Source organism: Semicossyphus pulcher, unplaced genomic scaffold (assembly GCF_022749685.1).
Source record: "Semicossyphus pulcher isolate SPU_LCO1_2020_fin unplaced genomic scaffold, fSemPul1.0.p SCAF_14, whole genome shotgun sequence".
In the NCBI taxonomy this organism is placed as follows: domain Eukaryota; kingdom Metazoa; phylum Chordata; class Actinopteri; order Labriformes; family Labridae; genus Semicossyphus; species Semicossyphus pulcher.
Genome location: NW_027211648.1, coordinates 19,114,510 through 19,142,364, shown reverse-complemented (window position 1 = coordinate 19,142,364; position 27,855 = coordinate 19,114,510). Strand labels below are relative to the sequence as shown.

General features: G+C 43.4%; 1 protein-coding gene across 1 annotated transcript in view; it reads left to right on the top strand.

Moving 5' to 3' along the window:
* The window catches only part of LOC138590840 (AT-rich interactive domain-containing protein 1B-like), a 195,261-nt gene that overhangs the window by 32,080 nt on the left and 135,326 nt on the right, over positions 1–27,855 (top strand). Inside the window, exon 3 of the mRNA XM_069661234.1 lies at positions 14,959–15,129. Coding sequence (XP_069517335.1) covers positions 14,959–15,129 — 171 coding nt within the window. The remainder of the gene's footprint in view (positions 1–14,958; positions 15,130–27,855) is intronic.

Sequence of the window (27,855 nt, the reverse complement as noted above, 5' to 3'; positions counted from 1 at the left end):
AATAAACAGTAAATCAATTAAGTCACAAGGATAAGGAACTTTATTTCACTGGACTTCCATGATGGTACTGTAGAAAGCCCCTTTTAACTAAAAGTTTCTGTTCATGATCCAAATGAAGACACAGGTCAAGGGTCATCCCACCACCAGCATACTCACTTTGACATATCACTTTGAATTAGGCCGTTTTCAAGGATAACATTTAAACATGTCATTGCTGAAAGGTGCAGGATGTACTAGTAAACGAATAATGGTTCTGCTCTTTTTAATGCCCCAGCAGCCATGACAAGGTGACTGTGGATAAGCAAAGCAGGACAACTGATGCTGCTAAATGGAATTCTGCCATCTTTTGTGATATTATTTAACCTGTGCTTACAGAACTCTTTATACCCAACAAGACCAGCAACAGTAAGTCTGACTAACTGTAACCTCGACTTTCTATTCCTACCTGTTTAATTACAGTTCAATTTGTAAGTAAATTCTTTCAGATGAACTTAACAGGGCCAGAAAACATTGGCCCTTTAAGTTTCCATTAAAACAAAAAGCTGTAAAAGTCCTTGTCCAGCCAAACATCATCTTGTGGGCTATCGACTTTAGGGAGTTAGATGGGTAATTTACGACATCGATTGAGCCTGGGCAGGGGGGTTCCTCAGCAGTGGGGAGAGCGAGGGCCACTTGGAAGCACTTAGGGGCCCCGGGTGCTGGGGTTGTCTCTGGGGTTAATGCAGCGAGCGCTGCTGGCTCTGACGGATGGCTGGGAAGCCCCAATAAATCAGCCCCTCTGCCAGGAAAGATGGAGGCAGAGGAGGGGCTGGGGTACAGAGGGGACCACTCCAGACTCGTCCCGCCCCTCCCTTTTTGAAAGCCTCTTGAAGTACACATGGTTACACATCTCAACCAAGCAGATATACAACCACACAACACTTTCTTTCTTCTGTCTGCTCCACAACTCCTGCACTCCATGCCAGCCCACGGGGACCCTGGGCATTTCACCTCACAATTAAAAAAGACATTAGGACGGAGAGAGAGAGAGGGAAGGGGTGGGGTTAAAGGAAGAGAGAGGAAAAGATTGAAAGAAAGGAGTACAACGATATGGAAAGGCTGATTAATTAAGGGTTCCTCTCTGGCTACAAAATAGATGAAGTTTCAGGATCAATTAATTAGCAAGCTAGCCTACGCACGTCAATGGCTCTAATAGCCTGCTCTCATTTGTAACTTTTATTACCCCGCTGCTGTGGAGTGGCTCTCAGCCAATCAGACGCCACGTGGAGACGATGCTACGTGGCCATTAACTGGAAAGGGGGGAGAAAACCCCTCCTATTTCACAGAGCACGTGAAGGGATGCTATCAATTATATCAATATAAAGTGTGCTAGATCTAACATAAAGGAAGACATACATGTAAGTGACTATACATAATATACACATAATATATAAACTACATTGTGATGTATACGATAAGACCCAGTGGATTATACCTCATGTGAGCCATTAGTTAGATTACAAACCCAGCTGTCACTTCTTCCTTGTTGTTGCATTAGTCGTATGAGCCGCAGACTCCATCATCCCCGCTCAGGCAGGTGAAGTGATGTTGGAATTTAATAAAATTTAGTGTCGAATGCAAGCAAGCGGTGTAAAACGTCACAAATGGAGTGTTTTTGAAAGATCCACGCTCTGTGTCTGCGGCGCTCTATACGCGCCTATTGATAAGATAAAAGAGCAGGGAGATGAAAGCGCAGCGAAACGGAGGGAGCGAGCACGAGAGAGGAAAGAAGGGGATGCTTTGCGTCTTTCACAGAGTTACGAGGGGATTAGTCGCTGCTCTAATTGGCTCACCGAGAAGTGAGTTTTTTCCTTCAGATTAGAGATAGATTTTTACACGGGTCAAGTCTGCAACGGCGTCTCGTTCTCGGGGCTTCGTTTGTGAGGAGACGTGACACGCCATCAACATTTGAAAACAGATCTAAAAGGCATTGATTGGTATGATCAAGGCTTCACCTAGATACAGACTTTGGGTGTTAGATTGGTATGAGGAGAAGATGAAGACGGAGCACAGATGTATAGACTGTTGAGTCTAACTTCAAAGTATGTCTGATTCACCTAAATAAAGGATGATTTTACAATGACCTCTGACCTTTTGAGACACCTGCAAAGATCTGATACACATACAGTATAAGTAAAATAATACGTCTTAGTACGATTTTGCAATTCAAATAAAACACTGACCAAATATTAAGTTTGTTATTAAACTATCAGCAGCAGTGTTCATTTCGTTAACGACAATTATGACATTAAATGTTCGTCAACGAATCTTTTTCCATAGGAAGACGAGATGCTGACGAGCTAAAAGTAGATCTATAATAATAAAAACTCTGACGACATGTAAGTTTTATTTTCATTAATGAGATGAGGCGGGACTAAAATATTGTCGGACATTCCAAATCCATATTTTAAAGCCTCAAGCACCAGTTAGAGATAACAGGTATCATGAAGGTGGTTATGAACTTTCTCTGTTAACTGAGGCTTTCAGCATCGGGCTCTGTTCGCACCCGCAGAAAAAGGGGCGTTTTACACGTCATTTAACGCTTCTTCAGCTCAAAAAGGAGCGATCAGGAGCTAGTGATTTAAGGTGCTGGTTTTGCTCAGTTGTTAGAGCGGGCGTCCCATGTACAGAGGCAGCAGTCCTCAACGCACTGATCGCAGGTTGGACTCCAGTCTGCCTATCATTCGGTGCACTCACTCTCTCCTCCCAGAGGTCCTGTCTCTCTTCAGCTGTCCTATCAAATAAAGGCAAAAAGCCCTCCAAACAAGGAGCAATCATTGGCTTTCTGCTTTAGTCGGACTGTTTAAATGAGAAGCTGTGACGAATGTATAAAAGTTGTTAAGGTAAAAAACAACACTGCTGCTGCAAATAAGGCAAGAGAGGTCAAGCTGCAGGACAATTCCGGTTTTAATACGTTTAATGTTTTTATTTTACCACACGAAACGCTCTCAGTGCCCCTGTTTATTTCTAATGTAACAACTACATACAGTAAAACTCTTTAACTTTGACTTAGGTCAGATACTTGTACTTCATGAAAAATACGTGGAAATAACTTTATTTGGCCAAATATTCAAATTAATGTACTGATTTCATTGAATCTGTGATAAATACCGACAGACATCAAGTTTATCATCTGCGTGTTTGCTGCAAAACCAGGAAGGAAATGAGGACCAAGTATAAAAACAGGATCCTGCTGTGTCCACATCTTTTACTGTTTGGATGATCTGCCGATATTTAAAGTGTTCATTTTACCTGAAGCAAACGTGAAGACGAGACGAGAGAGATATGCATTTTCGCCTAAAGACTAAAACTAAAATAGCAGCCAAAATGAACACTGATCTGCAGAGAATATACTGTAATTAGCAGATTAGTATTAAACAAACAACACGAAGCCTCTGCTGGAGCTGTATTCCTTCCTTCCTACAAGTTTTAGTCTAAAACATCCCTTTAAATTCAGGCTAGAACAAATGATAGATCTTTTGGTCTCTTTCTTCGCGACTGAGTTAAACAAGATGTTTATTAACCTCAAAGTAAATAAATATTAGTTTATTGTATTTCCATTTAACAGCTGCAGTCCTAATGCAGTCTAATACCACAGTTGTGCAATCATTCCTCACTTTACGAAGCTTATAATGTTATTTTTTTTTACGGTTTTAGAGCGTTGTTGAATCATTTTAATAGCCATTTTGTAGGATGTAGTTTGTGGTACGGTTGCGCTACACAGAGAGGTGTTTGTATTATTCAGGAGGAGACTAATCGATATGAATAAGGTGGAGAAAATAATAGAAACACCTCTCAGTGTGATACAATACAACTTTAATAGTAGTTGAATCAACTCCTCACCGCAGTTTGAGTTATATCTAAGACTACAGCGAGGTGTTGACACAAGGAGAGGGAAAGGTAAAGTTAAGCGATAGTGTCGGAGGGTTGCGATCCTTCCAAATGTGTCACCAACAACACAGGCCTACCTGCAGGTAACCCTTTTACCCCGTCATCTTCACATCACATGCCTAACACTCCGCACAGCATCCACGCTGACCCGAGAGAACTCGACGCTCCGCATTGTGTCACCGTCATTTAACACAGCGGCACCTCAGAGCGTCAGCATCCAAGACAGCCTCACAGCAGGGGATGTTAAATACGAGTATAATCTCCCGAGCTGGTGTCGACCGCTAATGGTGAACAAGCGTGTTTCAACTAGAACCCCCACCCTCCCCTCCTCGTCTCCCTCGCTCCCTCCCTCCCTCCCTTCTGCCTGTTCAGATGTAATTGACATGACTCCTACACAAGTTCGAGCCTGTCATCACAGCGAGCGGTGAAAAACGAGCCGAGGCCGCCGTGTGCAGATATGATTGATCTGAGAGACGTTTTTAGGGCTATTTGGTGCTGAATTGTGATGTTTACATGATTCGAAAAGCCTTCTTTCCTTTTTCTCTGTCTTCTAATTTAATGAGGATTATTTCCTATCTCGCAGGGCTGGATTTAGTTCGAGTTGCATCCTTTTCCTCGCTTAATTTCCAACTTAAACGCTGAGAAATTCTGTGATTCAGGTGATCGACGCTGCCTTTCTCTGGAACATTTTGCTAAAACTCCTTCAGTATCAGCAGCTGCACTTTCTCCCCTCCCTCCCTCGCTCATTCAGATCCATTTTTTACTCCCCCACCTCCCCCAAATGAATCACACTTGCTTTTTTCCCTCTCTCCCTCTTTCTCAATTTCCCCTCTCTCCTCTGTCTTTCTTGGCCCCAGATTGGGGTCAGGAGTTTAGTAGGGGAAAACATTTGGAGCTTGTGGCACGGGGCCCAGAGGCTCTCTCTCTCGCGCACACACACACACACAAAATAAAAAAAATAAAAAAATAAATCGCTGTTCACACACACATTACAGAGAGCATTAACCTGCCCCGCTCTGCCTCTCCAAATGTCTCCATTACGGCTCGGCTTGGAACAACACAGGCAGCGCTCGTTGCAGCCAGCCATCAATTGATGTGAGCAGAAAAACAGAGACTAAGAGAGAGGGGGGAAATAAAGGAAGACAGACAGGGGGCAGAGAGCAGCGTTTGGCAGTGTTCAGAAAAAGGGATCCGAGATGAAAATATAGAAAAATACGCCTGCGTGTCTATCAGCGGAAAGCTACTCTATCTGCTCGCTTTCGTCAGCGCGATGTTGATGTTATCAGCAGGTCGATAAGTCATAATCTTTGAATAGACGGGCTTGTGTTTTCATTTGGGAATAAAAACCCTGCCGTATATGAAGTGCACCATGCTTCATATGAAAAAAAAAAACAGTTAATTCATCTGCAGCCTAGTTTTTCTTTGTTGCTTCAATGTGACTGTGTCTGTATTTTTATATTTAGTCTCAATTTGATGTGCAAGTTACAGGCACGTCACGATCCAGAGCTCTTTCCTTAAAGCGTCGAGGGCCGATGTACAAGGAGGGGGAGGAGCGAGGAAAGGAGACATCCAAGAGAGGTATAGGACGCCCCGAGAGCGCCATCACCTTGGAAGGGGGAGAGATACGAGGGCAGTGACGAGTACGCTGATGCATCCCCTCTTTCCTTCCCTTATGTTCAATCATGAGCCTGTTGATGCTGATCCTCACATTTCATTAAGGGACTCACCTTCGCCTGCGATCCACAAACCAGCCACGGTGTTCCTGGCTCGTTCCGTATACAGATGAGAGCGCCAGAGTGGTGCTGGCATTGAGCGGCTGATGTTATCGACACTGAGAGCTGAAGATGCTGCTTGATTTGTTTCGGTCGCGAATGTGACGATGACCTCATGTCAGCTGCAAGTACTTGTGTGTTTCTTTGGATGCCAATTTTGTATGTTACAAAAGTGAGGAAATGGGATATATCCTTATTCCCAGTGACAGACCAGACCAACATAGTCACTGTGTTGTTGTCATGAATGCACCTGTGTTGCTGCAAAATTTGTTCAGGGTTCTGATAGTTCAAACGTCTTGAACATATACGTTTCAAAGCTTGTTGCAGCATTAAAACTATCTTTTGGGGCGCTGGTTTAGCTCAGTTGGTAGAGCAGGCGCCCCGTGTATAGAGGCCACAGTCCTCGACTCACTGATCGCAGGTTTGACTCACGGTGTGCCGATCTATTTGGTGCATGTCATCCCCCTATCTCTCCACATCCCACATTTCCTTTCTCTCGTCAGCTGTCCTATGTGATAAAGGCAAAAGCCAAAAGAATAATCTTTAAAAAAAAAAAAAAGGACTAGCTTTCTACAAGCTAAGTGTGGTCAAACAGAAAGAGTAAAATAAGTTGAATTGTCGCACAAAGTCCGAGTTAAGCGAAGTAAAGACGATGTTTTGGTCATGGATTGCCGTCATGTATCAAATTCACAATATGAAATAAAAGCATCTTACTATACTAAAATTATACAAATAGTGTACATCATGATCCATAAGATGCTGATTATAATAGGTTAAAGAAGTACAATACATTTTTATTTAAAGCTCCTGTAAGGATTTTTTTGGTGTTGATTTTGGCGCCCCCTGTGGACAAAGCCGTACCTGTTATCTCTTTGCTGATTTTGTCCTGTTTTTGTCCAAAAAATGTTGCCCTGGAAAATGTAAACAAAGGCAGCGTGCAGTTAATCGCTTTGTCTGACACCTACCCATTACCAGCAGTTTCAGGCATTGGAAATTAGAAATAATCAATCTTGTCGCTGATGTTCTGGTTTGCTTTTGTAGCTCGTATAGAGTCATCAGAATTAATTTCAGTCTGTTTCATTTCCAGCAAAAAAAACTCCTCGAGGGAGCTTTAATAATTTCATAATAATTTCTTAATAATTTCATAAGAATGATCACCTTTAGTGGAGATTCATTGTTTCACTTTTATCTAAAGATATCACAACTGTCAGACACATTGCAGTATGTTTTTACAGAAACATTTGAACAATTTTTTTCCCCAAATCTTTCCTGGAAATGTACAGTATCGAGTTTTCCACCTAAGATCAATTATTAAGAAAAACAACAATTGCTATAAAAAAATTCCCAGCTTCAGATCGTCACCTACGCTTTCTTGTTCAATTATTTTATGTAAGTAATATCACCAAACAGCATCACTGAGTTTATCACAAGTTAGGAAACATTACATTGTTTACCATCAGTCAATACAGGAGACATTACTGTAGAAAATGTTATTCTTCAGTTATTAAACACCCCAGCTTTTATAACACTTTACATTCTTTGGTTTACTTTCTTTAAATCCAAACAAAGGAGCATTTTTGTAACAGGCAGAGATTTTAACGTGCGACAGATCAGACAGAAGAGAAAAAGAAAAGATGCAGGTCAACAGAAAACTGTTACAGTTGGATCATTTAAACGCTGCAGCCAGATATGGCAGAGCAGCTTAAGAAAGAGAGATGAGACGACTGCCACAGTTGTCAGAGTTATTTTGATGCCGGTTTACTTTTTCATTCTTTTGATTGACAGATCTGTCAACAGTGCCATTTCTCCCTAACTGTTTCCCTGCTGCGCTCCCTTGCTGAAATTTCCTTTCATTATCTGCCTTTAAGTTAGGCTTCACATTCGCTGAACTGCTGGAGAGTGTGAATATGAAAAAATCCTGTGCATCATTTTGCACTCTGTTTACAAATGCAATTATTTTAATTTAGTCGGCTCTTGCATATTCACATCCATCCCTCCAGTGATGCTGTGATTAACCCGTGTGTGTGTAATTGTATTTTTTAAAGAGCAGTTGTCAGTCAGTTGGTACAATAATAATCCTGCAGCTCTCTGTCCTTAACGCACCTTAAGTATATAATTGAGTGGCACCTCCAAATCGCTTCAAGGCTGTTCAAGAAGATTTACTCGCTGAAAACAAAGAAAGAAATATGTGTAACATCACGATAAACACACCTAACTTGCTACAACAGGTTCTTCATCAATCTTTATCCTTGTATGATTAAGTCCAACTAATAAAAGACATGTTTAGCTTGGTTATCAGATGTCAGTCTGAATAGATGACATTGGGCTTTTAGTGTAATGTATGCTAATGTTAGCAAAGCACGTATAGAGTTGGTATTTGCAGTATATAAATATAATGTACCACTAACATTATAGCTTTTTATTTACCCCGCTGTGCTCACAGTCTCTGCAGGACTTTGGATGATTTGTTAGCATTATTTTTATCTGCTTGTTGTCACTTTCATGTGTATAGATCAGGGGTGTCAAACAGCTACGGAGCCACAACAGCAATGCGTTTTCTCGGTCCATACTATGTTATGTCATGTGTCTTTATTTGAGCAGGGACAATGCACAAAAAACATTAACCTTATATAAAACAAGGAAAGGTGTATTGCTCAGGGTTTTAGCAAATTGCTATTTTCCGCCTGTAGTCCCTGGGCAGGTAAGTAAAACAATAAAATCATAAGAAGACATTGACAGTAAAAGTAGACTAGACATTACCCCAAAGACACACATGATTACACAAAAAACTAACATGTAAAAGAGCACCCTGACCCGTACCCACACAGAAATAGACTCAACAGTGAACTGCGAGTATAAGCATATAGTACATAAAGTGCTGTACTTTTAGCATGCAGTATAGAATTGGGACACAGCATAGCGCCACCTTTCTGTTGGAGACATGCGTGTCAGTGATCACCTGACGCAACACTGTTACACAACGCAAACAGTCAGTGTGCCAAATCCATACTACATAGTAATTGTACATCAATCAAACTGTGACCTATTCATGATAAATGCTTAAAAAAGTGTTATATTTGGTTTTTGTGGGGGTTTTTTAAGATCTTTCTAGAACTGTCCGACCATCTTCTGCCATGTTTTGCAGCTGTGACCTCCTTTTCCTTTGTGTTTCACATTGTTGGACAATAGTTTGCATCAACTGCGCACTTAAAAATAAAACCAAAATTTCATTAAAACGTGTTACTAGTATGTTTGAATGTACATATTCAGTTTTGTGACCTTTCTGCTCCACATTAGCGTGTCGTATGGAACCAAGCCAACACTTTCCATTCATACTGCTGCTGCTCTTTCCCAGCTCGTTAATTGATTAATTACTTTCACCTGGTGCTCCTGCTGCCAATCAGAGCAGTGGGATCTATAATTCCCACCTGTCTCTTCCTCTCTGCGTCTACTATACGTTCCTCAAATGATGTGAGTATAAGAGAACTTAAAGCTCCACTGAAGCTCTCTTTCCTTCCTCCCTCCATTCATCTTCATCATTATTTCACATTATCTCATCCCTCCTCTAAGGCTCCTCTTCCTCTGCTTTTTACACTTGTCTGTGTCGTCTCTTTCTCTTCACATATCTCTCTGTCTGCATCACCGTCTTTATCTGTCTCTCTCTGTCTTTATCATGTGAGACATCGCTTTATCCATCCCTTTAAGTATCTCTGTCTGTAACACCATTCCTCTATCTCCCTTCAGCCTATCTCTCCATCTCTGCCTCTCTTAACATCTTCCTTTGCCACCGTCTCCGTGTCTCTTCTCATGTCTGTTTCATGCTTCTTTTCTGCTTTACTCTTTGTCAGCTCATCGCACTCTTTCTTATTTTTACCCCTTTCTTTATTTCCTTCTTCTATTTCAAGCTGACTTTTGACTTAGTGTTGGCTGACTAGCATGACAGCATGCTAATGCTTATGTGGAGCCTGTCATGCCTCCATGTGTATGTGTGTGCATTAAGGGTGGTGGCTCTGCTTAGCGCTCTGGTTGGCTGAGCCCATCTGTCACTCAAAACGGGCGACCTGTGGTCCCGGTCGCCAGCCAGCCGTGTCGCCACTCCGACAGAATTATGAAAATTCCTGTCCATTGCTCATTGGCCCAATTGAATTACAAGCAGTGCCTTGTTCCGTGCAAGGTTTTTAAACGGCTGATTTAAGGCACACACACGTGTGCTCATACACACACACACTACTGTCAGGGATGAGGGTGAGCGGGGCTATTTGTTCTCTCCACTTGCAGAGCAGGAAGATATTGTCTGCCTTTTCATCTGACTCTTGTTTTGATAGATTTTTGATTGAGTTCCTCTCAGTGTTTGCGAGTGTTTGTGTCTTTGTATCTTAATATGCCGCCAAGGCTTTTGTTTTCATCACACTGTTTCTGCAGTTTATGGTGAATTATTTGCTTCACAGGACGTCTATTCTGCGTCATTTCTCCCTACAGCACTTCACATCTGTTGTCATTTCATTACAGACATTTATTTGACACTGTGCGCCTGCCAAGTCGCTGCGGATAAATCACCCTGTTATTTTGTCTGCTTCCTCACACCTGAGTGGAGGAAAAAGGCAGAAAATGGTCTTATTTTCTACTTCCAGCAGTTATTTTTATTGGTATAAGCAACAGCACAGCAAGCGTGTTTATCACTAAGCATATTCTCAGTCAAAGGGAATCAGGTTTCAGCGAGCTGGTGTGTACTCAGTAGGTACAGTACATTCAAACAGTCGCCCCCAGCGATCAAACAGAAGCTGCAATTGAATGACTCTTTCTTCCCTCCCAAAGCCACAGTGACAGGTTGCTACTTGTTAGACCTGCAGTCTGCCTGCTCTCTCTCTGCCTATTTGATTGACTGACTGATGGTATTTCTGTCTCTTTTTTCTGTTTGTCTCCATGTCTGTCTCCTCTGCTTGCTTACCAGATTGCCTGTCTTCCTGCTTGGATATCTGTCAGTCTCTCCTCTTGAATACACCGAAAACGGACGTTCCTTAAAGGTCCCTGTAAAAGTTTCGCTAATAAAGAGTTCAGGGCTGCATTTACAGTGAGCACCTTTGGCCATGATTATGAATACCTTTTATACCTTTTATTTCATAGTGTTTAAACAAGCGATCTGTAGCGTTTTCATATAAAAACAGACCATGCAGTCATGTGTACCGGCATCTGATGATGATAATGCGTCATCAACAACCTTTACAGCTCACGGAGAGTGATGCTGAAAGTTCCCAGCTTCATGGTTTTAATGATGCCAATGAATGAATAACCCTCTAGGATGATTATTACCTATCCGAAAGTTGATATAATTAGTCCTCTGAGAAACCTGGGTTCTCTGTGTGGTTGGGTGTTTGTTATACCCCATATAACCAAAGCCCTTTTCATTCATGCCCTCCTGACAATTTCCCAAAACTTTTCCAGACTTGCCCTTTCACACGAGTCTCTCACAGCAGCAGATTGTCCCTGATTCTCCCGGGGTTGTACGCCGCAGAAGTCCCCGCAACTGGCCAACAATTTCGGCTTCAGCCCTTGCAGCCAGAAACTTGCAGACATCTTTGCTCTTGTCGTCTTATAAATGCTCCCTCTTCTTCATCCTCGGGTGTTTTTAATCCTCCTGTTATGTGCCGCTCTTTTGGTTAGCATTGTGATGTTCGCGAACGATCCGATTCTTTTGAACGGCTCTTTGGTGCGGACGACGGGAACCGAGTCGTAGGTGGGAGCCGTTCTTTTTACAGTTGTGCCCAAATTTCACTGCCCGCCCTAGATCCACTCCCCTTTAAGCCGGATTAACACAGGCAGCTTTTTTCAACTGACGCTCCGCTATGCTATGTCACGTGCAGCGGAATCATGTCACCACAACATAGTGACGACGGTGAGCAACATTATAACCCTCCGCCAAGTTTGTTGTGTTTTCTCTGTAGTCATACAGGGTTGTATCATAAATTATTGGCAAGTCAATGACAATGATTAACTAATCCTTCATTATTCTGCCGTTTCCTTTTATATTTTAAAAGCGCAGAATTTTAAAAATGGGTGTGTTGACACGGGAGAATAGAGTGGGCAGCTGTCTGAAAGGAATGGAGCCATAAGGTCCAGCTCCTGTCAAAGAGCCGTAATTCCCAACACCAGTCGCATGATATAGACGTCATCACTCCGCACACCTACTTGTGGTGAATGTTCCTGACTTTTACCTGCCACGTTCACGCTCAGCTCACCCCGATTTCCTGCAGAAATTTTACTAGTAGGCTGGCAGGGAAAAGTCAGAGTGAAAATATTTCACACATGGAAAATGTCGGGACATTTTCATGAGTGCACTGCATGTGTGAAGGGGCTCAAGAGAATGATGCATGCTGTTGTTTATTTAGAGGCACTTACATGTTTGAGAAGTCAAGACCTATCAGGAGACAGGTGATCACGACAGATGGCACGATGTTTGTTCGAGACAAAAATAAAAAATAAATCATCAGGCAGGAAAACTCATTAAAAACATCATCAACTACACTGAAGTTTCGCCGCTTACTTAAAAACTGTATAAATATACCTTTTTCCCTAATTGCTGGAAAAAGTTGCCAGATTTGTCTCCAGTCGCACAAGTCCCTTCCAGTGCTGACAGACCTTTTTTTTCCCAGCAGACGTTTCTGCTTGTCATGGCAGGAGAAGCACAGGTGTTACAGCGCTTGTTAGATTAATAATGTTCCACCGGCTCTGTTCCCTTTAAGGGTCCCAGTAAGCCATTCCAGTGAGCCGGCATGCATAATGCAAGGGCCCTGAACCATCAAAACTAAATGCTCTGCAGGCATCGTTAATGCTGTTAATGACACCTATGCTTTTTGTACTATTACGTGCCAAAATGTCTGCTGTGAGAAAGGTCTTTTGTTACCTTCTGAAAAGGTTTTGACCCAGTATATTTGCACATCAGTGGCTCAAAATGAAGCAAGAGTTCCTGAATTTTACACGCTTATTCCAGGAATAAAGAATCACATAACATGACACATAAAGCACAAAAAAACAGCACGCGTAAATTTGGTTTTGTTCGAGCTCTCTCGTTCAGCACGCTTGCTTTCTGTGTCCCAGGTGTATTTTAACATATAAGTCTCGGCAACTCAAACTGGCAATTTTAAAGACAAGAGAAACTGGTGTCGTTTATTATTTATTCATAAGCTTTTCAAGATTTGTTACGAGGATATTTATAGCACCAAGAGGGTTTTTTTTTGGAGGCACAAACCTAAGAAACGATCCTCTGATAACCCTTTTTTATGCGTTTTGTCTTTCCCCCCTATCTACACCTTTCTACCCATCTATTCCTGTGTGTATCAGTCAATGTCTGCCCGTATCTGTCTGTCTGCCTGTCATTGTATTTGTCTAAGAAAGGAACCCACCCACGGTTGTCTGGTCTCCATCTCCAGGGCGACCTAATCCTCCCCAATCCCAGAACAGTAGTGTTCCAGTTGAGACGCAGTGTGTTACACCAGCCTGTCATCACTGATCGCTGGATAGAGTCGCTGCTGTTTTATCAGAGTGGCTTTGATCCAAATCTAATGATGTTAGTGTGTGTGAGAGAGCATGTTTGTCTTTCCTATTTTAACAAATCCCTACATACAGACAACTTTGATTCCTGTGCATTAATTTGAGTACATCGGTATGTGAGTGCGGTGTGAGTAAGTGTGTGTGTGTGCTGGCCCGGCTGGCAGTAATGAATCCAGCGGTGCTGTTGGCATGAGCGGGGCCATGCTATTAACCTCTCTGCCAGCTAGACTGATCTCACCCTGTCTGTCTGTCTCATCGGCCTAATGACACTCTCACACTCTGAGCACAACACACACACTCTGCACACACAGACCTGTCCTTTCTAATCAGATTTCCATTGAAGTGAAAACTATTCTACATTGTCCAATCATCTCTATTCAGAGAGTCAAAAAGCTTCTGCCAGCGTCAAGAGAAGACTTTTTTTTTAACGCCCACTCAAAGGAACTTACTCTTCAAAACTATTTCACATGTATTAATGTCTACTTGGCCTCTGCAGCCAGATCACATTTCACTCTCTTCCACACGTGCCATCCGTTTTAACAGGGCTTTTATGAGTAGTTACTTACTCATAACCATCACTGTAAAACAACTCTTTGCTTTCCATCTGACAAGACAGTAGTAGCTTTTACGTTACGTCACGACGGAGTCTCCTGTAATACCATCATTTGAGGTATAAATCACTCTGACAGACAGAGTTTTACTTCGCCAAGCCTGCCAAGGAAGATTTAAAGGGACATTTCAAAGTTTAGGACTGCGGGCAGAAGCTGAAGGTGGACTGTGCGCTTTACACGCGACCCAAAATTACAGCCTGCGCGCTCGTTTAATGAGTCTGTGGCAGGACTTTTGGTCGTCACTGAATAAAAACGGCAACATGACATGATGGGGGAAAAAATATGACACGAAAAGTGCTGTCAGATTGCTCCACCAGCAGTCGTAAATGTTGTTTAATAGTCTGTACTTGGCTGCGTGTGTGGGTATACTGAATGAGTGAATGGGAAAACCCCAGCCTCCATAGGAAATCCTTAGAGGAGTGAGGAGCACCTGGCGCTGTCTGTAGTCATAACAAACGACAAGGAGGGATTTGGACTACATTTGTATTGGTGCCAGCTTGTTACACGCACTCCCTGTTCACATTCCCTCCCACAACCACCGTGTAATGCAGCATCGGGACTTGGCGTGGCTTCGCCCTCACCGGTTAGTTTTTTTAACTGCGCGGCTCTGGAACGCCCCGGCTCATCCATGTGTCCCTCATTAGGGTTACGGCCTGCGACGGGCCAGCGGTAATATCCAGCGCACCTCATCCCATCTGTGAGCAGAGCGAGCCGGGGATAATGTACAGAGGAGGATGCATTTGGCAAGCAGGAGGATATAAAGTCAGCCTTCTCTGCAGTGGGAGTTCATTAGGCAGAGGACTGCTGGGAGACGGTGTCAGCCTGGTCAGAGCTAAATTAAGAACTTCAGCTGAGAGACAATCAGACGGAGTGGGATATGGAGAGAGGCCAGTTTGTGTAGGCATGTTTTTGTTTTTATTCAGTCCAAAGGGATGTAGTTTAGACGACTCTTCTTCTACATTACCTAGCACCTGCTGTGATAGCCTGCTTATTGCACCTGACAGCCTCTCTGCATTAGTTTTAATCTAAAGAGAAAGTTTTGCTCCAGCGTTGGCCGTGACCTTAATATCTAACCGTTGTCTGATTGGTCGTTTCAGCAGGTGGCGCCATATGGCCAGCAGGGGATGGCGGGTTACAGCCAGCAGCAGCAGCAGCAGCAGCAGCAGGCGGGGCAGCAGGGAACCCCTCCGTACTTCAGCCCCCCTCAGCAGACCCCACCGGGCCCGACCCAGAGCCCCTACCTGCAGCCTCGACCACCGCCACAACAGGTACCAACGCCCACACACGTACACTCATCACACACCCACAACCAAGTCCCCTTTACGTGCCGTGAGGAAAACTGGAAATGATTTCCATAAATCAATATGAATAAATATATTGGTAACACAGATAAGGAGATGTCTGTTATCAGATGTACATCAGTAATAAAATGTGAACCATCAGCAGGAGACGGATTTCATCCAAATCTTTTCCATGGGTTGTATTTTAATATTTTAGTAGAGCTGAGATTGGAGAGATAATCTTGAGGGATAAACTATGTGTATGTGCGTGTGTGTGTCTGTGTGTGTGCGCTTTTGAGTAAACAATAGTGTGCTGTGTCGGTGGTCCAACATGCCTGGTGTATGGGTCCCATTATTTCATTGCATTATTCATGGGAAGTATTTTGGGGAAATCTCTCCTCTTCCTGTGTTCCTCAATATTTTTGTACTCCCCCCTCCCAGAGCACTCACGCACACACGCATTGCAGAAACACGACATTTGAATGCAGTAAAAGTTCACACCGGACCGTCATTGTTAAGATTTTGTGCATTTTCTACTCAAACTTGCCTGTGCAAACCCCAATCCTCAGCACAACAAAGGGCCTGTTCCACAGTTATGGATCTACACTTGTCCTGCCAAGTTTCAGCGCGATGTTCTGTAGAAGTTTTCCATCGGGGAAGTCGAGTTCAGGCAGTTGTTTTTGAGCTGAGTGAAGTCTGCCCATGTGTTTCCCATCCACTCTGCAGCCAGAGGCATCAATCGTCCTGCCGCGGAGTGACTCTGGCTAACAGCCCTGCCCTGGATCTGAACAGAGCAGAACAAAAAAAAAAAACGAGCAGGAGAAAGAACTGTACAAGACGGCGGAGATTACAAGAGAAGTGGACAGGAAAGGAAAGATCAGAGAGAACAGGGAGGGAAAGCAGCAGATCAGGACAGGACAGATGAGTGAAGGAGGGATGCCCCGAGCCGCTCTGCAAGACCAGAATCAGGACTGATAGAGGCATGCTTTTATTTATCAATATTGGCTACATTATATAAGTTTGTTTTTTTGCCTCATGTCAAAAACACATGCTTTGAATCCCTTCCAGTCATAATACACAGCATTGCAAACAAGAGAACCACACTGTGAAGCAGACTTTCACATACTTGCACTCTTCTTACGCACAGTTTTCCCACTTTACCAGAGTGTTTCCATTAAGTGCAAAGTCCTATTTACACTGAATACATTTAGATGTAGTTCCTGGTTCCCTAAAAGAATATTTTTATTAGACTTAGCATACATAAAATATAATCAATCATGAAATATAATGAGGAGTATATAAGTTAAGTAGCAAGCTGTATCACAGACACTGCTTATACTTGAATGCATCAACAGGTTAAAGACCCCTTCCAGTGCAAATCAGGTGTTTAACCTTGTAAAAATCTCCATGCTACAAGACATATCAGGGACAACATAAGCAGTCATCTTCATGTCTGGGCCTGTCTGCTTTTAAACTGCAGTGTACCAAGGACAGGCTGAACAACACGTTTTCAGATTGGCAGGTTTGAGACCTCACAATGGATGTGGTGACGCTATGCATATCATTATGTGTAACCTATGGCAACCACTTCGGCGATTTTTGCAAACTCACTACTGACTACTAATGTTAACGTTACTACTACTAATTACTACATTTCAAGCGAGCTAAGTTTCAACAAGTTGCTGCTAAATGACGGCAGAGACGTGTTTTGTTTTTGCGACGAAGGTGGCGGTTGGAAATTTGCATAGTGGGCGGGGACTATGCGGATTGGGGAATTTTTTAATGAGGGAGAAGGAGGAGATTTACAAGATAATTAAATGTATTTTGGATAAATTTATCATTTCAAGCAGATGATTGTATATGTCTTAAACATGACTGGAGCTGCTCTTTAACACTCTGAATATTATGTTCCTGACACTTTCTTTACTGTGTTTTCAGTTAACTTGCAGTAGCATGATTGGAAATCTATATATGTGAACAGTATGTGTCTCTTCCTGTGCAGAGCAAAATGATTATAAAACAGCAGCAAGCTGTTTCAATGAAGACATCCACACCAACAGCTCGTCCTTACAGGCAGTATAGAATACATCAAACCCAGATCAGGATAATCAATACAAAATGTTTCATGCAGAACTATTTCCTCTGCAAAGAACAGCACAAGGCAGCACGGGAAGCACAAAACATCCTCTTCTTGGACTCTGTGATGCCCATTAGGAGTTCACAAATAAACCGAGTTATTTAGCATCTGCACTAGTTGATGCCATTTGGCAGTGGTGTAGTTGTGTCTGTCTAGGTACTTATACTGTGATTTAGTGAGATGTAGTTAAACCTTCCTTTAGACAGCCGTGAATACACTAAATCACATCGCACTCCAAGACAAATAGCCAACAGAAAAGCCATTGTGAGCACAAAAGCAGGTTGTCAAAAAAGGAAATGGTTAGTCGTAGCATAGTAATTTTCATACTGAGCGAACATTTCAGCCAGCATGCCTTTTGTCTCACACTGAAAAAAGCACTTACTCTTGTTTCCTCACTTAACATGCTGACACACACAGACCTGCCGCCTTCTGAACAAACATTATTCACTCTAACTAGCAGAGGCTGAGATCCATGGCCACGCTGACATTTTGTGACAGTAATGGTGTGTTTTCATCATCGCAGATGATGCGCCGGCAATTGACCCTCGCTGACATTTATACACCAGGTAGTTCTGCACAAGCTCTCTGATTGGCCAAAGCCTCGATTCACCTGTGCTGAAAGGTCCCACACTGGTTGCTATGCCAACTGCTATGGCGATCAGGGAGCCGGTGTCCTCTTGTTTTTCATGGTTATGAATGCATGCTACTTTAAGGGGGGGGTGTTTCAATCAGGACACATGCTTGTTAACGCTGCATAAAAGCCACAATACGTTCAGCAGCCATTGCATCACTGTTGCATCCCGCTGTCTCTACCTTTAATCTAGAGATCCTTTCTGTGTGTTACAGCTATATAGCAATTTATGTTCCAGAAACACAGCAGGAAATATACCAAGCCTCCTGGTTCCTGTCTCCTCACCATCAAACTACACACCCGACGAAATCTGTTCTTTCCATCCACTAATAAGCTCCAGCTGCCATACTTTTACATTTACATTACTTTCTTACATTTTGGCTCGCTGTCTGTATTTTGAGCTCTAACAAGATACCTGGCTGCAGTCAAAGGACATTTCTTCCAACTAGCAGTCCATTTCATTTCAGGGTATATAACCAATGTGTAAATGGAAATGCATAGATGGCAATAGGCTACATCTCCTGAGACAGACGTGTGTGTTTTGCACTCAGCCACATCAATTCCTTCTTGTGTAACAAATGCAAAATCCAGGCCCAAGCACTCAGTTTATTTCAGCAGTTTATTGTCAAGTAATTACTGAAAATACGCAATATTGATCATTAAAAAACATGACATTTTATACATAACAAAAACAAGCCTGTGCAGTGGCATTAAGACACAGTTAATTGTTCATCGATTGAGCGAGAGAGGAATTTCAAGAAGGAAAGAACACCAGAAAACACCAGAGAACATTTGAATAACAAAGAAACTCAGTCCCTGTCTTTGATTTTGGATCCAAGAGTAAACATGTTTGGAAATTGAACTTACACAGCGCGCTTGGCCAAGATTACAAACAAAAGACTGTGTGTGCTTTGAGCTCAGAGCTGTATTACTTTTTATTTCTCTGCTCTGAGTGTGTATCACTTTTTGTATATGAGTGTGTATCGAGTGCGTCTGTGTGTACACTAATCAGCCGAATGCGCTGCAGCAATTCTGAGCTGTGAAAAGGTCAAGCAGTGACCTTTTTCTGTGATTCTGGGCTGAAATGAGACATGACGTGAACCGCACAGAGGGGATTACACGCACACGCACACACACACAATCGCAGGCGCACGCCAGATTAGGATGTCATTGTGTTTCTGACCCCTGTTTTTTGACCCTGCATTACTTGGAGAAATCCAAGCTGAAAAGTTCTTTATTTTGTTCTTGCGGCACTCTCTCCGCAGTTCCTTTCCCCCACTCCACTCCCATTAACCCTAGCCAGAGGACATCCTCCAGTTGATGGAACCATTCCAGCTGCCTTTGACACAGAATTTGCTCTGCAACCGACCGCTATTAGCTGGTTTTGTAACAAATCGAAGAGAAAATGCCGTCTTTCTTTGAGTCTATTGCACTGCTGTGACCTCATCTGATTGCGAGAAGCAGAGCAGGCTAAAAAGACATTTCTAAGACATCAAGGCTGATCCGAAAGAAATAAAAAAATATATAATATTGCATCAGGGAAGAAGTGGGTTTGAAAAAAAGATAAATGTGGGTGGTTTGCTGGTGGTTTGTGAGTGCTGTGGGTGTCTGAGAACAGCAGTTATTTTTACATTGATCATTTTGAGTTGTTCTCAGACACTCTGTGACATTTACTCTGACTTAATTGATTGAGAAGGCTTTTTGACCTTGTGCATAACTCTGTTTGTTGTTTGTTTGTTAACATGTCACTTTCCACCCAATGCTCGATCGAGGCGCGCTGCTCTTAAAAGTGCAATAAAGACTGATTTCTGCTCAGTGAAAAAGCAAAATACTGAGATTTTAAAACGCCATAGAATACTGGCAGCCGTTTTAAACAGACCTTATAAATATCATGACCCTAATGTTTCTTGTCTGATTGTTGGCTTCAATTACAGCGAGCGACAAATCACTTAAAAGGAGAAAATGGGTGCCCTTTCTTCCTCTCCGTGGCCACATTACGCTCGACGCATAACAGATGAAGTGTGTGATATTTTGTTACCGTCTAATACTTTCCTCCTCATAAAAACAGAAATGAGAGAGCTGTAATTTGAAGAATTTGGAGATTATTTTTTATGGCATGTTTGCTTTATTGGGTAGTATACACTGGAGTGTGACAGAGAAGAGAGAGGAGGTGAAGGGGAGCGTTGGCCAGCTGCCAGATTTCAACTCGTAACGTTGTGCGAACATGGTACCGGCTTTGATCAGCTATTCCATCGAGCACACACTATTTAATTTTTAACCAAGAAACAGAGTGTTAAATTTATGTTTAGAGAGTCATTACATGTAACATAATGTAGCTTTGCCCTGCTTTAGTGTAACATAAACTGTAAGGTGAATATGCCGCTGAGTGGTACTTGGGTGTATAGTAGAGTTGTCGGGATTTGACTGCCTCTCTTTGAAGAAGGAAGCCATTCCCGGTGACATTTACTCCCTGTAGTAAAACCCTCGTATCCACTCTCCTGTGTGAAACTGATCCCAACGCTCGTTTCCTCTATTGGCCTTAACTATTTCCTCTTCCTGTCTGAGAGCAGGCTCAGGGGAGCCGTGCGGTGGCATAGAGGAGCCCTCAGCTGATTGGAGGAGACAGGCTCACTTTACAGGGACCTACATGGAAGGAAGCTGAATCATTGGTTTAGCAGCTGCTTATTGATGCTCCTTAGTGTATACACAGTGTGATGTAAACTTTAAAAACTCAGGTGAATGCTCCCAGAGTGGCAGGTCAAGCGTTTAATACTCTTTTACCTTTAATTTGAAAAAGACAGTAAGTGCTGCATGTGGGCTTTCTGCTGACATGCTGCACTCTTCTATGACAGAATGAAATGCTCAGGCTACTGGAGGTGTTCAGCAGTTTGCATGTCCTGAAAAAACGTCCAAATATCATTGCTCATTAAAATTATTTTTCAGATATTTCAGTGGGTTTTCAATGTTTTTATAGCAGGTTCATTTTAACACAACATAAGGGCTGATAAGATGAAATTCGACATTTGTTTTTGATATGATAAGATTGACTTAAAGGGCCAGTTCACCAATTTTCAACCTCAGTCCTATCATGCTATTATGGGGAGCTAATGCCATTATGGTAGAAAAAAATGCAATTTCGCTCTGTGCCTTTGGAGGACGCTATCCGCTTCTCCAATGGGCCCTGAAAACAGCGAGCTTGCTTAACTACACTTCCTCAATCTAGGACGCCCGCCTCCGATGTCATGTCTCATTTAAAATTGTCAGGTTTGAAATGTAGACTGCAGACCCCAAGAGTTTTGAGACGATCCACCGGTATATTCTAGTCGTATTTCAGATTCTGTCCCGCTCAGAGCCGTTGCCTGCAGTGAAAACGGTAGAATTTCACTACCGCGTCTCTCACTGGGATGTTCCTTTTAGAGGGAGGGGCGCGGTGCACGCTGGGTGTTGTAGGAATGTAGAATGGGCGAAACCATGAGCTGTTTGTACAACTTTCTCCACAGCTATTACACCAATTTCAAATATTATTGCTTCTATCGATTACAGAGAACACCAGCATTGACTGACAGTGGCTTTTTCTAAGGGGGAATTGCTCCTTTAAAGACCCCCTCCAGTGAGAATCAAGTGTTAAACCTTGTAAACTTCTCCATGTGGTGTTTTTCATGTGCTTCAAGACATATCAGGGACAACATAAGCAGTCATCTCCATGGCTGGGCCTGTCTGCTTTTAAACTGCAGTGTACCAAGGACAGGCTGAACAACACGTTTTCAGATTGGCAGGTTTGAGACGTCACAAACCTAAGGAGCCAATCCTGTCAATGGATGAGGTGATGCTATCCATATCATTATGTGTAACCTATGGCAACCACTTGGACGATGCACAAGCCAGCATCATCATCATCTTAATTTTTGCAAACTCACTACTGACTGCTAACGTTACTACTACTAATTACTACATTTCAAGCTAGTTAAGTTTCAACAAGTTGCCACTAAGCAATGGCAGAGACGTGGACGCGACGGGCAGGTGGTTGGAAATTTGCATAGTGGGCAGGGACTATTTTTATTATTTATTTTTATTTATTTATATTTTTTGACTTGGGAGGATTTAAAGGTATTTAAACATATTTTGCAGGAAAAACATCAGACCCAATTTATTATTTCAAGCAGAGCATTTTATATGTCTTAAACTTGACTGGAGCTGCTCTTTAATACTTTGTGTGGACGAAGCTAAAAATGAACTTTCATTTTGAAAATACTCCATCTTTTATTCATTACTTCTTTGTAGCTCTTCAGAGGTAAATGCACTTGAAACCATTCGGTCCTATTGTCCTAATTCTGGCACATCACCTGGCTCCTTTCACTCCTTTCAGTGTGTCATTTCCTATTTCCTGTCTCTCACCCCGCCACCCCCAACTGGCTGCAGCAGCAGGCCCTTTCCCCCACCCTCCGCCACCCCCGCTTTTAATCACACCGGGTTAATTAAAAGGCCGTGGAGCCTTTCTGCGGCCTGCCCCCCTGGCTTTATTACCCGCTCGCTGTATATACACTCCTCTGCTGCCCAACGCACACACATACACACACACAATCTCACGCGGAAATGGGAGCTCACCTTGGTGACGAGGTGGAGGGATGGAGGGGAAGTTGAAGGGACAGGACAGAGGAAATGAGAGGCAGGAAGCAGTGTGTGTGATGGAGAGCGAAGAGGATGTGGTGAGAGTGGAGGGGGCAGCGCGTGTGGGTGGGTGGGGCGCCCAAAGTTCAATGTCATTAATTGGTCACCATTTGAATATTAAGTGAAGAACTCTGTTAATTAACAGGATAATAAAAGTGCTGCTGGCTGGAAGGGGGAGGACAGAAAGAGGGAGGGATGGAGGGAGGGAGGAGAGGCAGTGGAAATGGAGGGCATATGGCGAGAGAGAAGAGGAGGAGGTGGAGAGCAAAAGAGAGAGAGAGAGAGGCTGGGTGCGGGGTGATAAGAGGGAGAGAGAGACGTCCGTGGGTAAAGGTCTGGCAGTGGTAATTTGCGGAGAGCCGCGTTAATTGTCATAACCTTTTAAATGGCAGAGTTTATCGGAGTCCTCTAAATGTCCCCGCGTATCGCCACGGCAACCCTGGGCCTGCCACACTCCGATTGGCCGACGCTGACGAGCACTTAAGCTTGATGAGTTTTCAGGCAAAAGCTAAACGATAAAAATTGAAAAAAGAAAAAAATATTTATATACATACATATTTAAATATATATGTGTGTGTGTGTATGTGTGTGTGTGTGTCAGCTCGGCTTTGTGTGTGAGACGTTGTGTGCGTGTGTTTAAGACAATGTTTTTAATTTAGTGTGTTTTTTACCTCCACAATGACTGACACTCGCTAATTGCTCGACTAGAATCCGCCACTGTTTTTTTTTCTTCCTTTTTTCCCTTTTTTGATTTATGTTTGTTTTTGTACAGCCGAGCTGCAATTCAAATGCAAATGAACGAGAACGGGAGAGGTGTTTTTGGAACCGTTAGGACAATCATAATGGCTCAGAAAAAAAGGGGGCCGGTAGTTAGCGGCACAGCACCCTAGGGGCCTCATTTAGCTGCCATTTGTTAGGAAATGCCGCTACATTTGTTCCTGGATACAGACTTCACAGACAGAGAGAAAACACCAAAAAAAAAAAAAAATGTCACAGTCAAAGTCGAGTTCGCCAACACATTGCTATTGTTCCTCCGTGCTTTAGCAAAAGTCATGTGGGTGTACACCAGTTTGGGTGGATGTCCTCTTTAACTGCGAGCCAAAGCAATTGAAGTGAATGGGCGGATGGGGGTGGTGGTGACGGGGACTTGCGAGGAGTGTGAAGACGGTACAAAGACGGGCTCTTATTTGATTAGCCTGTGTAGAGGAATGAGAATGAAAGCTCTGGCAACGGCATCTGCAGCTAACACTGTTCATCTGACATCATTCCTAAGGGACGGCCTGCACACATACCAGAGTGTTTGTGTGGATGTGGATGTGTGTGCGTGTCCGCGCTTCTTTCTTTGTCTCATTGTCTTGTTTTTCTCTGTTTCTGTTATGTCCACGTATATAAGTGTAAGAATGAGTTCTTGCTTTTGGCTGTGTGTGCGTGCGCGTGTGTGAGAGGGAGTGTGTGTGTGTCCTGTGTCGGAGATCTGGTCCTCTCTTGTAGTCTCTTTGTGCTAAAGGTCATGGGGATTGCTGAGATAGAATCCAATCTGAAGGACACAGCACTAGAACAGGCCCTGCTACAAATGGACCTATTAAGATAGGCTGGACACACACACAGAGCTCACTGATATAAAGGCATACACACACCTTGCATTCACATAGACACATACAACAGCTGTTTTTCATTCTAATGGTCACCTTTGCCGTGATGATAATAACAGGCTGCACCCTGCAATACATGCCCATCATTTACATGCAGGCTAATCAACACACTGCTTTAAAGGCTGTCGCAGGAGACGAAAGTAGGTCTGCCCTCAAATACATTTCCCCGCATTTCTGACATAATCACAATGTAACTGCAATGTTTTCCAAATATTCTGAAACGGATCAAAAGATGTAAGTGTCAAGGAAACATGACAGACGAGAATATCAGAACCAAATGTTGATTTGTCACATTTTCCAGAACACGGTGTAGCTCGCTCTCTCGCGCTGCTGATTGTTGCTCTAATTATGGTTCAGTCAGCGTGATTGGTGTGAGCGTGTGTGCATGTCTGCACGTCGGAACCAACGTGTGTGTGTGTGTGTGTGTGTGTGTGTGTGTGTGTGAAGGCGAATGTTGAATATGGATGTCCCTGCCCCCACCACCAACACCACCTCCGCCTCTCTCTGATGCGTAGAGCCTGATTCTTACATGTCTGTCAGTGCAGGACATAAACACGCACACACATAAATAAAGACATTTAGATACAGCAGAAACAGCGTCTTCTCCCAGTTATGACCCAATATATCTGAGTGGGCGTGTGAAAGGAAGACGGAGTGTTCATGTGCTTCTCAGGGTCTCTCCCAGTGGACATCAGAATCCCCCTGTCCTTGGGGTAATGTGGCAGGGGGTGGTGGCCAATGCACAGTGATTCATGGTGTGTGTGTGTGTGTGTGTGTGTGTGGTAAGGCAATGCATTCAGGAGGAGGGGTCTATGGGCCCTCTCTCCTAAAGACTCGCAATTAAGCTTAATTTTTAATGAATATTAATGGCATTAGCGTCAGATTTTGTGGAGATGTGCATCTGCCAAGGTGCAGGGGCAAAGGGGAGGGGAGGTGGGGGGGTGACTAATTCATTTGGTAGTCATGAGGAGAACGGCTGGAGACGCAGGGAGGGAGGGGTGGAGGAGGTTTTGATGAAGAGGAGTAGGTTGGAGAAAAGGATGGAGATAGAGGAACAGGAAAAGGTAGAAGGTTATGGTAGAAGAGGAAGAGGGTTACTTCTTTGTGTTTCTCTCTCCCTGCATGTGTCCACTCTGTTGACATTCATCATGAGCTGTAAGTTTTTACAAAGTCGCCAAAACTCGCGTCATTGATGGGAACACAAAACCTGTGTTGACACGCTAATCTCCGGCGCGATGCTATACTCTGTCGGTAACTTCTGCGACTCCTTGTCATCTCAGCTACAAATTCTGCCCGTCTCCGTCCAAGCAGCGCTCAAACATCGTTCCAAATTTGTTGCGCAGAGTTTAAAAAACAGACTGAATGAGTAATAGATACAATAAAGGCCTAACCGCCGTAACATCTTCACTGTTTGCTAACCCTGTTTTGGGCGTGTTTGTGACATCAGATGGTGACGCAGCAGAAAAGAGACCGAAAGGAGTATACTTCACTGGCAATGGTAACAGAGGCGATCATCATTTATTAGTCTTTTTTAAACCTGCGTCAACACGCTAAATTTACACGGGAAAGGGGTATACAGGGCAGTGGTAGAGTCGGTTGGCCTTCAATCGGAAGGTCGGAGGTTCAATCCCGAGCTCCCTCAGGCTACATGTTGAAGTGTCGTTGGGACTCTGAACCCCTAATTGCTCCCAGTGGCATAGTCAACGGGTATGAATGTGATAACTGATTGACAGTTGGGCACTTAAGGTAGCAGCCTCTGCCGTCAGTGTGTGAATGTGTGTATGAATGGGTGAATGTGATATGTACTAGAAAGACTAGAAAAGCGTTATATAAGTACAGTCCATTTACCATTTACCATGTGTGTGTTTCTGTGTAAAAACACACACATGGCCTGTGTTTCTCTTTCAATTGATGGCTGTGAAAAAACAGTTTAAAGTAATTCAGATGTTTTTTTTCTGTTGAGACAGATGTCAGTCAAAATCAGTTTAATATTATGGCTGTCAATTTTGCTCTTTCTGTTGGGTCAGGTGAAGGAATCAAATGCGCTCGCTTGCCGCTGTGACAGTTTCATTGCTTGTTTTTAAAGCAATCAAACTCACACAAGCAAAGCAACATTTCACCTTTTACTCTCCCCGAATGTTGAGTTGGAAAGTTTGCAGGGAGCCGACCAAAAAAAGCCACCACACCCTTTTTAATTGAAGTGTGAAACAAGACAGAAAGTTTGAAATGGGTTGTATGTCACGGTTGGATTGATCGTAGAGGTCAGCATTTTGTCCGAGATTTCTCTCTTTAAAAAGGAGTAAAATACTTGCATGAGGAGCAGCCCTTCAGCAGCACAACTTGACCTTTGATTTTTTTTCTTTATATTTTGCGTTAAGAAATCCAAACATCATACTGACCGTGGAAAAAATTAACAAAAGACTTCTTTTCAATCGTCGAAGTGCAACATGGAACATTTCTGCTCTCCGAACATCTCACACCTACCGTCTGACTCCGTCTCCTGAGTGGCTGGGATTAACGTGGTGCTGCAATATTGATTTACGTCCGCATAAAGCCTCTCCGGCTCTATATATTACACCACATTCAGCAGTCATCTATTCAATCAAATCTAATATTACACTGCCTCTCCACACAGCTGTCTAATAGCATTTAACTCACAGTTTGATTCCTGCATTCCCTCATGTACTTCAAACGCTTGCCTTCAATATCCTTCATTCGTTTCTACTATGCCAAGATGAAGTCTTTTGAAAAGCACGGAGGATGAATGAGCGTGTCTGTGTGCGCGCGTGTGTGTGTGTGTGTGTGTGTGTATGTGAAGACAGGATTAGCTGTGGCCTAAGGCTTAAGGTATGGAGTGGAGTGTATTTTAGAAGCTTCTAAATTAGCTGGGAAATGGGATTTTGAGACAATGGACTGGAAAAAACTCAAATGAAAGGATGCACTCGCAGCACTCCTTCATTTGCTTCTGATGTTCTCTCGCTCTCGCCCCTTTTTTCCGCTTTCTTTCTCTCTCCCCCCCCTGTGCTTTCCTACCTCCTTTTCTCCTTCTCTATCCCTCTTTTATCTCACCTTCTGTATTTGTCTCCCAGCATCTGTGTCTCCCCTCCCTCCCTGTCTCTGTTCCTCTCTCTCTCACCCTCTCCGTCCGTATTACAGTTGACAGTGATGATGTAAGAACGTGAGTGTAAACAGTAGTATGAGGCTAACCTCACTTTGACCCACTTAAAACGGAAATCCCCTCGAGTACACACACACGAACACACACACACACACACTACAGACTCATATGCCTGAGTAAATATTGGACTTGGGTCAGCAGCCACTCTTCTCATTTCACTGTCGGAGCAACTGTCTGTCCATGTGTGCATTCTCTCACTGTGCATGTGTGAGTGTGCGTGCACCTATCAGAAAGCCACCACACGTCTCCTCTCCTCCATTCCTCCTCCCTCTCCCCTCCTTCCCCAGGCCTTTATTTACCTGTGGAGGTGTATTTCTGTCTAACCGGGTTTCGGCTTCAAACGCAGCACTTCCGACCATGTAATGAAAGCCTGACGTTTGGCGTGCATCCAGGCTCCATTGATAAACACGGGGGGCTGTGCACACAAACACAGGGCTCGCCCAGGGCC